We start from the raw sequence: 15,734 nt of genomic DNA, 5'->3' as shown, positions 1-15,734 counted from the left end.
TAAGCTTTCAGTATGGACAAAAATAGATATGTTTTGCAAACATAAACCCTGTATCATCGATTATAGAATAATGCAGTTGGTCAGTGCTGAACTTAATAATTAAACATTTCATAATCATATTTGAATCCTCACAATTAATACTGACAGTTCACTATTTCAAAGGACTGAGTTTATGGTAATTTTTCTAGATTTAATGTTTTATTTGAGTGAGTTGAAATGTATGTATTTTTCCTTGCAGATTTGAGTTCTGTGAACCTGCATTTGTGGTTGGTAATTGCCTCCAGATAGCATCTGACAGTCATCAGTATGATCGAATTTATTGTGGTGCTGGAGTACAGAAAGACCATGAAAACTACATGAAAATTTTACTGAAAGTGGGAGGCATACTCGTCATGCCTATAGAAGATCAGGTAATGGTGCATTGTTGTGGTGCTTAGTTGAGCAGGAAGCAAACATGTTAGTTTAAGATTGGGAAATGTTATTTGGTGAAATGTACATTGATGATTTTGAAAAAGATTCTATTTGTTTTATTTGAAAGGTGGAGTTTTAGAGAGAAAGTGAGAGACAGAGTGAAAGAGAGAGATCTTGCATCCACTGGTTCAGTCCCCAGATGACCACAATAGCCAGGGCTGTGCCAGGCTAAAACCAGGAGCCTGGTTCTTCATCTGGATCTCCCACATGAGTGTCAGGGGCCCCAGCACTTAGGCCATCCCCACTGCCTTCACAGACACATTAACAGGGAACTGGATTGGAAGCAGAACTGCTGATCCAGTGCTGATAGGTGATGCCAGCATCACAGGTAGCCACTCAGCCCACTACACCACAGAGCCAGCCCCCATTGTTAATTTTTGAAGAAGAAATGCTTTTCACAGATCTATCTGTATAGAAAACAGTTGAAACAGACTCTTAGTTGTTTATGCAAAACAGACAAAGGAAAAGGTGCTACAGTGTGGGAGAGGGAACTGGCTTTCAGTCAAGCTCACGACTGGCATTCGGCAAGCTGCTGCCTCCTTCAGTGCCCCCTTCTGCAGGGTGTTTAGTTGAATGTCATGATCTCAATCAGCTGCTGTTTCTGATACCCTTCATTTCTTTGAATGTACATATTGGAAAGACCCTTTTTGTGGTTTGGTTTGAAAGGCTTAACTTTGTTAATAAAGCAGGTGAACTTTTAAAACTTCGTTTTCAGGTGGACTCATTTGAAAATATTCTCCTGCTAGTTATGAGCATCATTAAATTTAGTTTATCTTGCTATGGTATTAAGTATAATAAATAAATGAAACATTAATTTATTCAAAAAATGAGTGGACTTTTAAAAGCAATTTACCTTAAATATGGAGGCCCTTCAAAGAGTTTGTGGAAGATGGATTTTATGAAGAGGCCATGTGGATTTCAAAATTTTTTTGCTCCAAAATGAACTTACCTAAAAGTACTATTTTTCCTTAAAGTTTTTGAAATGTCCTTGTATTTATAAAAATACATTTCAAAGAAATATTATCTTTAATATTTGTATTAATCTGAATCTGAGCTGTGAAAATGGCTTGTGGTTTGTGCAGTACAAGTGGGATATTTACAATGACTGTGACTTGGCATTGTAGCTATGGGGTTAGTATTTTCTTGGAGGGCATTCCCTTAGTAACATAATATGTCAGTCATTCACGGCTCAGTGGGTCTCACCCATTACCATGCACTGTGTCCTATAGCAAATTACTTGTTTTTACAAAGGCAGAATATAAAAAAAGTTATTAAAGGGACTGGTGTTGTGGCTCAGTGGGTTAAACAGCTACCTGCAGTGCTGGCATCCCATGTGAGTGCTGGCATCCCATGTGAGCGCTGGTTTGAGTCTCAGCTGCTCTGCTTCTGATCCAGCTCCCTACTAATGTGCCTGGAAAAGCAACAGAGGAGGGCTCAAAAAATTGTGTCCCTGAAACCCTGGTGGGAGACCCACCTGAAATTCCAGGCTTGTAGCTTCAGTAATCAAAATATGGTTTTATTCATGTAGTACTTTAACAAAATTGCTTAGCATATCATTTCAGATGTACATTTTAGGAAATAATGGCACAGTGGTTTCCTTAGAAGCTATTGAACTTCAAATTAACAGGCAGATTCAGTTGTCTGTATTTGGGTATCCTGTTTTCATTGAAACTCCTATTTTGAACAGGAAATATGTTTTATTCCTTTTGTATTTATTGTAAATACTTAAATGGAAGTATTTTGATTGCTTTTAAACATAGGTGATTATATAATTTGTGGTGTCATTTATGCCCTTGAAACAAAATTTTGACTGTAAAGTGATCCTATTGCCAAGATTAAGTGGCTCTCTTTTTTTCCATCTAACTAGTTAACACAGATTATGCGAACTGGACAAAACACTTGGGAAAGTAAAAATATCCTTGCTGTTTCATTTGCTCCACTTGTGCAGCCAAGTAAGAATGATAACGGCAAGCCTGATTCTGTGGGACTCCGTAAGTAGCTCCTCCCACTTTCTGATTTGATAGTGATTTTTGGTGTTAACCTTGTGTGCTTGAGTCATTATGAGGAATTAAAATAAAAATAAGTGTGCAGTAATATAACCTGTGAATTTATTCAGTCTTTTTATTTTATTTTTTAACTTTTACTTAGTAAATATAAATTTCCAAAGTACAGTTTATGGATTACAATGCCCCCCCTATAACTTTCCTCCCACTTGCACCCCTCCCATCTCCCGCTCCCTCTCCCATTCCATTCACATCAAGATTCATTTTCAATTATCTTTATATACAGAAGATCTATTTAGTATATATTAAGTAAAGATTTCATCAGTTTGCACCCACACAGAAACACAAAGTGTAAAATACTGTTTCAGTACTAGTTATAGCATTACTTCACATTGGACAACACATTAAGGACAGATCCCACATGAGAAGTAAGTACACAGTGACTCCTGTTGTTGACTTAACAATTGGACACTCTTGTTTACGGCGTCAGTAATCTCCCTAGGCTCTAGTCATGAGTTGCCAAGGCTATGGAAGCCTTTTGAGTTCACCGACTTCGATCTTATTCCAACAGGGTCATAGTCAAAGTGGAAGTTCTCTCCTCCCTTCAGAGAAAGGTACCTCCTTCTTTGATGGCCCTGTTCTTTCCACTGGGATCTCACTCGCAAAGATCTTTCATTTAGGTCGTCGTCTTTTTTTTTTTTTTTTTTTTTTTTCCAGAGTGTCTTGGCTTTCCATGCCTAAGATACTCTCATGGGCTCTTCAGCCAGATCCAAATGCCTTAAGGGCTAATTCTGAGGCCAGAGTGCTATTTAGGACATCTGCCATTCTATGAGTCTGCTGTGTCTCCCGCTTCCCATGTTGGATCGTTTTATTTATTTTGTTGTTGTTGTTGTTGTTGTTTGTTTGTTTTTTTAATCTAAACCTTATACCAGACACCGTTAGCTGCTTTCATGGATACATGAAAACGAATGCCAGATCAAACTGAAAATAAACTTAATTATAGTTCGTGGTAGGATACAAAGTGGTCACAGTGCAGGTCACCTCCTTTGGGTACGGTGGTAGGCAGGCCTTTCTGCCGTGGCTGCATCTGAGTTATGGTTAGAACACTATACAGAACTGCTATGTCAAGACTTCAAGACAGCATTTTCCATATTGAGGTAGTGAATACAGAAAGGCTTTAGGCTGAAAAGAGATTGGTCTTTCCCAGGATAGGAATAAAGTCCAGGGTGGTAGAAGCTTATTGGCTGGCTGTGGAGGATGGATATCATCAGGTAAAGGGAAAGCAGGCCAGTTAAGAGGCTATTCTTACACCCAAGGAGAGAGCTGATGTTGATGTGGCTAGAGTTGTGTGGCGAGTAACCTGGAGGAAAGAGAGGGCTTGGCTAGCGTAGTGACACTACCATTTAATGCTGCCAGTGTCAGTTGTCTCTTAGCATACAAAGGCCAGGTAGTCAGGCCGATGCAAGCATCCTCATGAGGGCAGGTCAGCTGAGGACCTTCAACGTAAAGACAGCATTTTTTTTTTTAACTTTGTCGCTCCCCGTCTTCGTGGAGGAGCGACACTGAACCTGCCTAGGCTTCATATCCGATCACGGCACCATTATGTCGCTCCCCGTCTTCGTGGAGTAACGACACAGGACCCTGCGTTGTTCTTTTTTCTGCTCGGCCCTCCCCGGGTTTGCTGCTGGTTCTTCCCGGGTTGGCTACCGTCCCTTCCACCTCCGTGGAAGGGCGGTTCCCCCTAGCCACTTTCCCCACTTCCGTGGGGGAGCGGCACACTGCCGGCCGGCTCTCTCGGGGGCTGCACAGGTAGGTGTTCCTTCAGATAGATGTTCCTGGTGCATGTTGTCTCTCTCCTCCTTTATGGTCCTCTTCCACCAATCCCAACTCTGCTACCCACACGCCGAGTACGCTGCTCTCCTCCAATCAGGAGCAGGTCCCACAGTCTATTGGTTGAACTGGAGGCAGCTGTGTAGAAGCTGTTTCCTCCTCTCCCAGCGCCATATTGTGGGAGAGCAGATGCATAGAATAAGTCTTAATTCCAGTAACTTAGTCTAGTCCGAGTTGCTCCCAGTTGCTCCCCACAAACTTATGTTAGACAAAGAAAGCGTTCCCATCCGCCTGTTCACTTCCCAAATGCCTGCAACATTCAGGACAGGCCAGAACCACTGTTTAGCAGACACCTGTCATGTGTCTACTGTAGACCATTCTAGCTATTGGGTGCCTACTTAAACTAAAAGCAGGAAAAAGTGGGGGCTGGCATTGTGGCACATAGATTAAGCTGCTGCTTGTGACACTGGCAACCACATTGGAACACTGGTTTGAGTCCTGGTTGTTCTGCATCTGATCCAGCTTCCTGCAAATGCACTTGGGAAGGCAGCAGAAGGTAGCCCAAGTGTTTGAGCCCCTGTCACTCTGTGGGAGACTGGGATGGATTTCCTGGCTCCTGGCTTCAACCTGACCCAGACCTGACTATTGCAGCCATTTGGGGAGTGAATCAGCAGATGGAAGATCTCTCTTTCTCTCTCTGTGTCTCCCTGTTTCTGTATTGCTCTGCCTTTCAAATAAAATATCTTTAAAAAATAATAAAGTAAAACCATTTTATTTTTTTCAAACATTAGAATTACAGTTTATTTATGACAGTTTTGTATAAATTATCCTAACTGGATGGAAATAATAAAAAGAAGTAATGAAAAAACGATCTGACCCAATTGGCTTTGACGGTGGCCTAACCATAAACATTGCGGTGACTGTTCCTTGCCACCGCTGGAGAATTAGGCAGGCTGCCCACAGCTTGCCTTGACCGAGGAAGGGAAAGTGCGCCACCTGCCACTCAGCCTTCCCCAAACCTGGGGGACAATCAGGCGTGGTGTGGAGCCCAGTCGAAGCAGGGTCTCACTTTATTGTAAAAGGGAGGTGTATATATAGTTGAGGTACAGAGCAGATGGTACAGAGCAGATGAGCGGATGTGGGCAAGGGGTAGGGTGTTGTGATGCAAAAGGGTCTTAGCCACTCCTATTATACCACCTTAATGATCCTTAGGCAGAACCGCCCTGGGGCTGGGGTGTTTGCTACCAGGGATTTGAAACTTAAAGTCAGGTTTTCAAATTCGAGGCAGGCTCAGGAAGTTCCTCTAGGCCTCTCCGGATTCAGCATCCCCCACAAAACATCATATGTAAGTGTACTTATAAGAGTTCCTGTAGATTTTCATTATGTGTTTTACTTTATAATGGACAGAATTCTTTCAGTAGAATAGAATTCTGACAGTTTTCCTAGTTGAGTTTCTTCAAGAAGAGTCTTCATTGTAAATAAAGTTTTATACTAACATAACTTGCGGATGGCATGGTTGATATACTAGGAAGGAGCAGTTTCCATTCTCCCTCATTTTAGAGATGTTAACACAAGTAGATCTAAGTAGTTGCTAGGACTGTCCCTGGTGAGATCTGAATGACATTCATTGAGTGAGTGGAGAATAGGAATAAACTTAGTGGAGTAGGATAAAATGGGAGGATGAGGCTAACAAAGGAAACTGACCCTGCTTGACAAAGCTACAGATAAAGTGATATGTCTGCATTTTTCATCACACTAATCTGAGGAGGGTATGGGAAAAGGTTGGGGGTGCTGATGAAATAGAGAGCCGTGAGGGATAATTCTTGAATCTGTGTGCCAGGTATATGGGGCTTCACTATATAATTGACTGTCTTTTGTATGCACTTGAAAGGTTTCTATAATAAAAAGAAATCATCATTTATCAACAGAGATTTTAAAAAATGAGCTAGGAATTATGAGAGTTTCTAAAAAGTAAAAGCTTCATATAGTAATGTTCATAGAATGAAAAAGTTTAAAAAATGGTATTGCCTAGATTCATAAAATATTTGGAGAGTAGGAACAAGTGTCCTTTTCTCTTAAAACAAATCAAAGTAGATTTCTGTTCAGAAGACATTTTCTTAATTACAGGGACTTAAAATAGCGAAGAATGCTGGTACCAAAAAAAGCCCTAATAATAATACTCATGCAAATCCTTTGCCAAATGTATCTTACAGCAATAAAAATTCTCATGCTAAACAGTCTATTAAAATGGAGTTATAATTTTTTCTCTGATTCATCACTAATTTTTAGTCAAGTTAAAAGTCATTTTTTCCTGTGTGTGTCAGAAATTTTGAAAATAAGGATATATTGCTTAAAGTTTAAGAACAAAAGAGACTTTATAAATTGTAGAATGGTTGGGGCAAGTAAGCCACTGAATGCTATGCAGGCATTCCATTTGGGTGCGGTTCAATTCCTGGCTGCTCCATTTTCCATCCAGCTCCCTGCTAATGTACCTGTGAAAGCAGCAGAAGATGGCTCAAGTGCTGAGGGCCCTGCCACCTATGTCGGAGACCTGAATGGAGTTCCAGGCTCCTGACTTGGGTCTGGCTCAGCCCCGACCGTTGTAGCCGTTTGCTGAGGAAACCAGTGGTTGGAAGATCTCTCTCTTTCTGTTTTCCTTTGTTTCTTTCCCTCTCTCTCTAACTCTACCTTTAAAATAAATAAGTAATTCTTTAAAAATAAATCAATAAATTACGGAACTATATCACATTATCACTATATGAAGTCGTTTCTTTTTTAGTTGGCCTTTTTGACATAAGGCCCCAGATAATTATTTTGTGCTTCTGCCTGAATGTAAATGCTCCGTTTAATCTTTGTTAACAAGTGAAAAATGAAAGTCCTAACTCCTTAATTCCAACAAAACCTATACAGAGCCTACATTTTAGGAAACAAATGGAGATTAAGTCTGTTTGTTAGGGATGATCTTAGCTTTAATTTTGGAGTGAAAACTTTAAAGCAGATTTTTATAGCAGTCAGGATTAGCATTGCTTGATCCACTGAGTTCTTACCTCCTGACTGGAAGCATTAGAAACAAGGGCATATTGGAGAATGGAAAACACGAGGTGTTTGAAAGGTATGGCTAAGAATTACCTAAGGTTTTTGTGTCAATCGAGAACTCCTGACTGAAGCTTGAATGCTGTTTTTGAACTGCCAAGTGTTAAAGCTACTGAATCCTGACAGAATCTTTGTCCTGCTGGGTCCATTTGTTTTTTGATGAAGTCCAGGTATTCTTCAGATGGTTTAGAAAAGTTCCTCTTGGGGCTGGCGCTGTGACTCAGTGGTTAAAGCCCACCACCTCGGGCACCAGCATTTCATATGGACGCTGGATTCACTCCTGGCTGTTCCACTTCCGATCCAGCTTCCTGTTAATGTGCCTGGGAAAGCAGCAGAAGATGGTCCCTGAACCCAAGTGGGAGACCTGGAAGAAGCTGCTGGCTTTGGATCGGCCCAGCTCTGACCATTGGGGCCATTTGCGGAGTGAACCAGTGAATTGAGAATCTTACTCTCTTTGTCTCTCTCTCTCTCTCTCTCTCTCTCTCTCTCTCTCTCTGTATAATTCTGCCTTTCAAGTAAATAAATAAATCTTAAAGAAAAGAAAGAAAAGTCCCGCTGTGGAATGTCAGGGCAGTGTTGGCAGAGAAAGAACATAATTACAGTGCTGACAGAGAAGAGCCGTAGTGTGAGCAAGATTCAGGAACAGAGAGAAGCTGAAAACGCTGTACAGTTTGATTTCTTAGCTCCTTTATAATTAAGGACACGTTTTTATGAATCTGTGCTCCTTTCTCTCCTCTGGGGAACTCCCTAGATACAGTTTTTCCTCTGCTCTGTCTATACCAGGTACTGTGATCCCACCCCAGGTCTTTGCATGTCACCATGGCTTGAGGCCCTACCGATGTCTCTTTCAGCCCTGACCTGGCCCCAGAGTCATGAGCCACATGCCCTGGCTGGAGAGGTAGTGTAGGCTTTGCAGTCAAATACCTGCATTCAGATCCTACCTTGGTCAGTAGGGCTTTTGAGCACTGAGTGAGCTATATTATATAGAAAACAGTGGCAGTGGAGGCTAGCACAACATTCTATTGTTATTCCTAAAATCTTCATTTTGGATATATAATAGATTCAACACAAACTAAACACATTTTTTTTATTCTACTCAACCTGTATTTTGTTGTATCAGTAACACACCAGCCTCTGCCCAGCTGCTGCGCCCAAAGCCTCCTGTTTTATGTACTTATTTATCTGTGCCTCTTTCTCCACAGCCAGCCTGTGTCCATCCTGTCCTCACAGTGCATCTGGGATTTGCCTGTTTCCCTCCGTCTGTGCTGCTGCCCTAAGTCAGAATGGGGTCATACCTCATGGGAACTCCTGAAGTGTTCCAGCTCACCTGTTCCACACTTCATTCACGCTCTCCCTCTTTCAGCTCCGTGAACCTGCTGAGCTCATTTAAATATTAGAGTTTTGCAGCTGTTTCTCCTCATACCATCTAGTTCCTGGTCAGACAAGATCTCCTCCGGGAGACATTTGTGAATACCTAGGTGAAAGCATGCTCGCAAGTCACTTGCTGTCATATCACTACTGCCGGTTGTTGTTGTTGTTTTTTCCCCCACCCTATTACTATTGGTGGATTTTCTTGTTACACTACTCCTTCCCGGAACATGGAAGCTCCTTGAATGCAGGGACACTCAGTGCAGATCATTTGCCATATTTAAACAGGTTGTTTAACCACTTCTGGTGTACAGTTCACAGTTTATATTGTTGAATGAATGTTAAATAACTTAATGAATAGTTAATGAATAGCTAGGCAGAACAGGTGGCATTTTGCATATTTAAGGGATGAGAACTCATATCTGCTTTTAAGCATATTCAGAAAGCTAACTGAGCATGCCCGTTGTGACTCTGGAATTCATCCATGTCTGGTTTCAGTGTGGTGGTGGGGGTGAAGGGTAAAAAGCTTCAAGAAGAGGTTTTTGTTTTTTGATTGTTTGTTTTAATTTGTTTGAAAGGCAGAGATAGAGGGAGAGACTGAGATCTTAGATCTACTGGTTAACTCCCCAAATGGCTGCAGTGTCAGGGGCTGGGCCAGGCAGAAGGCAGAAGCCAGGAGCTTCATCTGGTCTCCCAAGCGGTTGGGCCATCCTCCACTGCTTTCCCAGGGACATTAGCAGGGAGCTGGGTCAAAAGTGGAGCAGCCAGCACTGGAACTGGCATCCATATGGGCTGGACCAGAAAACCAGCCTTAAGAAGAGGTTTATACAGTGGACCAGTAGGCCTATGCCAAGAGATCTCTGAATGGAACTTAAGAGAGTCTTTAGAAGCACCCTACTGTAAGGTTCTAGGAAACACTCTACTGCTGCTGCATCGTGTGTCCAGTGGGTGACTGGGCATAAGCCAGGGGCTGTGTTTGGAAGGCAGAGCACAGGAGACATTGCAGCCTGGTGTACTAGGCCTGGCTTGTGCTGCCAGTGCCCTGTGGAGAGCACCAAGAGCTAACAGCTACCTCTATCCTCCTGGAGTCTAAAGGGGACAACAGTACCAACACAGGTAACCAAAGGTGAAATTTCCCATGTTAAAAACATAGGAGGGTGTCATCTTCAAGACTTCAGAGTGAGAGAAATGGTAAAGATTTATAGTACTGCCTAAATTAGGAGGTTTATGCTTTGTTTATTTTTAGATACCTGAGAAAGCTTCCTATTCATAATTTTATTTCCACATGGATGGAAATTAGGAGAAATTATTTTCCGATGGAGCATAGAGAATTTGTTTCTCTCTCCATATAAAGTATTGAAGTGGCTATAGGGAAGAATGTGGTTCTAGGGGTTATACATGTGTATTACACATATGTTTCAGCTCTCTGATATATTTTGTAAAAGCAAACATCACTAACTTCAAATCTGTGGTGTTTCTTTGAGCTGCTAAAGTGTTTATTCATCGCATGATTTCTGGTAGCCTTTTGCTCTACTTGTTGGTTTACAGAAGAAAAAAGTGATTTCTCCCTCACCTTCTCTTTCTCTCTCCCTGTGTGTGTTTGCGTGTGTGTGTATGAGAGAGAGAGAGAGAGAGGGAGAGAGAGAAAGAGAGAAAGAGAGAGGTTCAGACTGAGGTAGCCGTTTGTTGCTTCTGAGTTTTTTGAATAACTACAAAGTACTTTTGTGTCCTTTAAACTTCAGAAAGTGTAAAAGGATATACAGGGTATTCTGTCTCCTGTTCTGTCCCCTGATTATTTGGTTCCACACGGCCTGTTTTTGTATTTTTATTTGTCATTCATGAGCACTTGTGCGTGTGCATATATGTGGCAAAGCACACAGCCCCACCCCTATACATCGGAACCTGTGTGCTGTCCACTCTCCTCAGCACCTGGAGCGGTGCTCAGCACATCGCAGGGGCCTGGCAGTCTCTGTCGATGAGAGGTTTTATACTTGCTGTGTCCAGAGTTTGCTAAGAAGTATTTCGTTCTGAGAATAACCGAACAGTGTATAATGCTTTTTTGTGTTTTCCTTTGTTTTCAGCCCCCTGTGCTGTCAGGAACCTGCAGGACTTGGCACGCATTTATATTCGCCGCACACTTAGAAATTTCATCAATGATGAGATGCAGGCCAAGGGAATTCCCCAAAGGGCTCCACCCAAAAGGAAAAGAAAGAGAGTGAAACAGAGAATTAACACGTATGTCTTTGTGGGTAATCAGCTTATTCCTCAGCCTCTAGACAGTGAGGAGGATGAGAAAATGGAAGAAGATCACAAGGAAGAGGAGGAGCGAGAGCACAGTGAAGCCATGAAGCCAGAAGAACCTCCTCAGAATTTACTGAGAGAGAAAATCATGAAGCTGCCCCTCCCTGAGTCTTTAAAAGCTTACTTGACGTATTTTAGAGACAAATAACTTAGATTGAGAAGAATGCCTACTGATAATTCCTTTAGTCTTGAACATGTAGCATTTGTTAGGAGTTAAAAGAATTATTTCTTTCATCAGAGTGAATTATAGTGGGGGACAAAAGTATAACTTGTTTCTGTCAGTAACAAAAATGATGTATTCAGTCTTTAAAAAGAATCCCTTTTATAAAATCTATTTTTCTTTAAATCTTGGGAAAATGCTGTTTTATCTCAGAGTGATTTGAAAGTGGGGTGCAACTATAGTCAAGACCTTGTGTCCTATAAATCCTTTTCTGACTCCTTACAGATTTATAGTGGTAAAGGTTAGATGTAATTTTATATAAGGTTTAAATCATTGTTAAACATATAAATCTGATTTGAATTCCAGTTATTTGCATTTCCTCTATGAAAACTTTCTTATAAGGAAATCAGATGCTTTGTAGACCTATTTACCTTACTTTTATTGCAATCACTATTTCTGAGTTGCTGTAGATGTATTCCGGGCAATATATGAGTGCAATAATAATGCAACATATCGAGTAATTTAGCTTTAAAACACACACACACACACACACACACACGTTTCATGAAATTTTACAGCCCTGCAATTTTTGCTTTTGAATCTGTTGCCAAAAGACCTGGGCGGGGGTGGGTGGGGATATCTGCTTCTCTCATAGAGATTTTTAAGAGCACAGCAAGTGAATATTAGAAAGTATACACTTAATACAACTCTTAGTTTGTATGGACCCTTTATATTTTCAGTATTTAAAGTTAATGAGGTCATCTTGACTCTTTCAAGATTTTCAAGGTTTATTAAGGATCTTTTTTTTCTATAGTTCACTATAGAAAGTATTTGGTTTAAGAGCTCCAGTGTTGTGTGTGACTCTTAGCATAGACAGCGAGTGAGTGAGTGAAATGAGCACGTGTGACTGCCACTTTGCTGGACAGCTCTGAGTTGCAGAGCTAGGGCAGGCGTGGACAGCAGATGCACTTTAGTAAATGGGACTTCAGTTTATCTGAATATTTATCTTTGACAAGGGAGGGCTGAGCTTACTGTATTTGCTTTGGGTCTTTCTAGTATAAGACATATTCACAGAAATTGTTTGTAGACACCTTCTGTTTTGAAAAGCCGGTTCAGAACTACAGAGTAAACTTTGGGACCTACACCATGCTCATCTAACAACTCCTCATACTTTTTAATGTTTCTTTTGGCAAAATTACAATGGTTTTCATTTTTTGCTTAATATCACATACTTAATGTACCCATATGTGAATTTTGTTACAGCTTGTCAGTGATAAAGTTGGCAGGAAGTGCCATTATGACTCTTTCTAGTAAAGCTTATAAACAGTCATGCCTTGCTAGGAAAGTATACACTGTAACCTGCCACTTTATGTTACACGGATTACATATTTTTAAAGGGAAAAATTTGAGGGTATCACTTACTACCACCAGCATCATTATTACAATAATTACTCAGATTTACTTAAGGAAACCCAATCATTGTATAGTAAATGGATTTTTATTTCTCTACCAAGTTCAAATACTGCTTCAAAAATCTCAGCTCCAGTAATTGTACACATCTGAAAACAGGTGTTTGAAATAAATAATGTAAGTATGACATCACTGCAGATAATTGAGGCTGTTTTAGTGATGTGAAGGACAGTTTCAGGGAAAGTACTGCTTCCAGTGGCTGGGGAGTGGGTGGGGGCCTTTACATTTTACGTAGATGATTATCAAGCTGATACTAAGAAATGCCTCATCAAGTTTCTGTCTAGGAAACAGTTTCATATCTGTTGGAAATGGTCATTTTATTTTGAATCAAGTGCTTGTTTGAGAAGTGTAGTTGTGAATTTCTCCTGCCCACATGTTTGTATCTTGAAATCCTGGGGAGACTTAGCCATCTTTTCTCATCCTTCTCCCCCCGATTTTATTGGAGCTGGTGTCCAGATATGTAAAAATACATGTTCTTAAATAATGGCTTCACTGTTTAGGAGAGAGTTTTTATTAGGCATATATTTGAAGATTGACGTTTTCATAATGTCTTTCATTCTCTCGACCTTGTTAAAGTGTACAGTAGATTTTTCATGATCATTGAATACTTTTTGTCATTGAAATGTATCTTTTGTGTTTTTAAATGCATTCATTTTACCATTGCGATGTTATCATTGACTTTAAAATAAAGAGGTAGAAATCAAAAAGGAAAATTCCTGTGAAAGCTTTCTTATATATTAGAATATTTTGGGTTGATGTTTATTTTTAATGAATTCATGTTTACTTGAGTATGGAAAGTTTTTGTAAGTGGAGAAGAGCAAGTAAAGATGAAGTAAAAATGAAAATGGTAATATAGTCTAGGAATTCTACAGCCAGATGAGACAATAGATAATGTCTAATTGAGGACTTTATTTTGCAAATGAAGAAGTGGGCCTCTGGAGAGGTGGCATGTTTTGCCTTAGTCACACAGCTAGTTAGAGATAGGGCCTGATATGAATGCCAAGAATTTGTCAGTGACACCGTAGCTGCCAAGAAGACTTTAAATCTATACAGCTTGTCGATCAAACTATTTGGTTCTAGTATCAATAAAGAAAAATATTAAAATAGCATACGTACATAGTGGTTAAAATAAAATACAAAAAAATGTGTTGATTTCTAGCTGTGTGAGATGGTGAAAGTGAAACAAAGCATGTTAAATCGTTGGAAGACTTGGAAAAATATTTTAAATAAACAATTGCATATAACTAAGCATCGTTCTTCAGTGGCCTGGCTTTTCTTTTTTCTCTTTTTAAAGTTAGACGATCTCCATACCCCTGGGAATACATGCTGAGTTATTTAGTATTTAGTTGTCTGTGTTTGGACATCTCACTTTCCTTTTGACTATTGACACTGCTGATGAATAGGGCTTTTAAAAAATTTATAAAGTATTAAGATGAGAAGGATGATATGTGAAGTATGAGAAGTAGTAATTCAGTGTACATGTAGATGTACTTGTAGCTACTATTGGGTTCAATTACTGGTGTTAGCACCGCATGTGTGCCACTTGCCAATCGCCCTGTGTTACTGGGTTTCATACATGCTAGAATCATACTGAGCTGTGTGTTCTTCTGCAGCTTGCTCACTCCACATCACCTTCCTAAGACAGGCCCGTGTTAAACGTGGTAGTTTTGTTACATTCATGGTTCGGGTTTAATTTATTCTATTTAAAAAATTATTTATTTGAAAGGCAGAGTTACAGAGGGAGAGGAAGAGACTGAGAGATCTTCCATCTGCTGGTTCACTCCCCAAATGACCACAGTGTCTGAGGATGCCAGAAGCCAGGAATGCCATCCAGGTCTCCCACATGGGTACAGGGGCTCAAGTACTTGGACCATCTTCTACTTTCTCAGGTGTATTAGCAAGGAGTTGGATGAGAAGCAAAGCAACAGACTTGAACTGGGGGCCTGATATGGGGTATCTGAAATGCTGGCTTTGCAAGTGGTGGCTTAAGTGGCTTAACCTGATCTGGAGCTGGAATTCAACGTGGGTCCTCCATGTGGGTGACAGGGACCAAAGCACTCAGACCATCACCTGTAGTTTCCCAAGGTTTTTTCAGCAGGAAGCTGAAAGCAGAAATAGAGCCAGGACTTCAACCCAGGTTCTCTGATACAGGATGCAGGTGTCAAATGATCACTTCACTGCAGCACCAAACAGTTACACCTTGGTGTCTTTTATTTTGTTGATAAGTTGTGTAGAGACATTTCTTCAAAAGTCCTTTTCTCTTTCTCTGATCTGCAGTACTAACTTTGTCATAGATTAAGCTTTCATGTTTGTGCTTTGTGTCCAGATTGTGTATTTTAGTTAATTTGCATATTCTTGTGCTGACATCACAGTTTTATGTTCTGTAGATCTGTAATAATTCTTGCTCTTGATCTATTAAAATAAGTCGCTTCAACTTATATCCCAGGAGTTTTCTTGACTATTTTTTTTAAAGATTTATTTGTTTATCTGAAATGCAGAGTTATAGGGAGGCAGAGGCAGAGAGACAGAGAAAGGTCTTCTATCTGCTGGTTCACTCCTCAAATGGCTGCAATGGCCGGAGCTGGGCCGATCCAAAGCCAGGAGCCAAGAGCTGCTTCTGGGTCTCCCACGCAGGTGCAGGGGCCCAAGAACTTGTGCCATCTTCTGCTGCTTTCCCAGGTGCATTAGCAGGGAGCTGGATCAGGAATGGAGCAGCCAGGACTTGAACCAGCGCCCATATGGGATGCCAACATTGCAGGTGGTGGCTTTCCCTGCTATGCCACAGCGCCAGCCCCTTGACTATTTTCTTGACTGTTCTAAAATTTATACAAAATACACCCTTTTAGGATTTCCTTAGTATCACATTGAATTTATATAATATGTGTAAGAAATAACAGGTTTATGATATGGAGTCTTCCAATCCATGAATATGGTATTTTCCCCCTTTTATTGAAGTCTTATTAAGTGTCTTAATAGTTAATACAGTTTGTAAGGTCTAATGTTAGGTTTATTTATAAATGCTTTATGTTTTTCAGTGC

The 15,734-nt window shown here is 40.6% G+C and overlaps 1 protein-coding gene across 16 annotated transcripts in view; it reads left to right on the top strand.

The window, feature by feature from the left end:
• The window catches only part of PCMTD1 (protein-L-isoaspartate (D-aspartate) O-methyltransferase domain containing 1), an 81,204-nt gene extending 67,260 nt beyond the window's left edge, over positions 1–13,944 (top strand). For all 16 annotated transcript variants that reach the window (XM_051843724.2, XM_008255514.4, XM_051843726.2 and 13 more), the window contains 3 exons: positions 239–410; positions 2,339–2,462; positions 10,847–13,944. In XM_051843724.2, the coding sequence (XP_051699684.1) occupies positions 239–410; positions 2,339–2,462; positions 10,847–11,214 (664 nt within the window). In that variant the 3' untranslated portion in view covers positions 11,215–13,944. The remainder of the gene's footprint in view (positions 1–238; positions 411–2,338; positions 2,463–10,846) is intronic.
• Positions 13,945–15,734: the final 1,790 nt, after the last annotated feature.

This window comes from Oryctolagus cuniculus, chromosome 6, assembly GCF_964237555.1.
Source record: "Oryctolagus cuniculus chromosome 6, mOryCun1.1, whole genome shotgun sequence".
Classification (NCBI taxonomy): domain Eukaryota; kingdom Metazoa; phylum Chordata; class Mammalia; order Lagomorpha; family Leporidae; genus Oryctolagus; species Oryctolagus cuniculus.
Note: the sequence above shows the minus strand (reverse complement) of the source record. Positions and strands in the feature narration are given on the sequence as shown.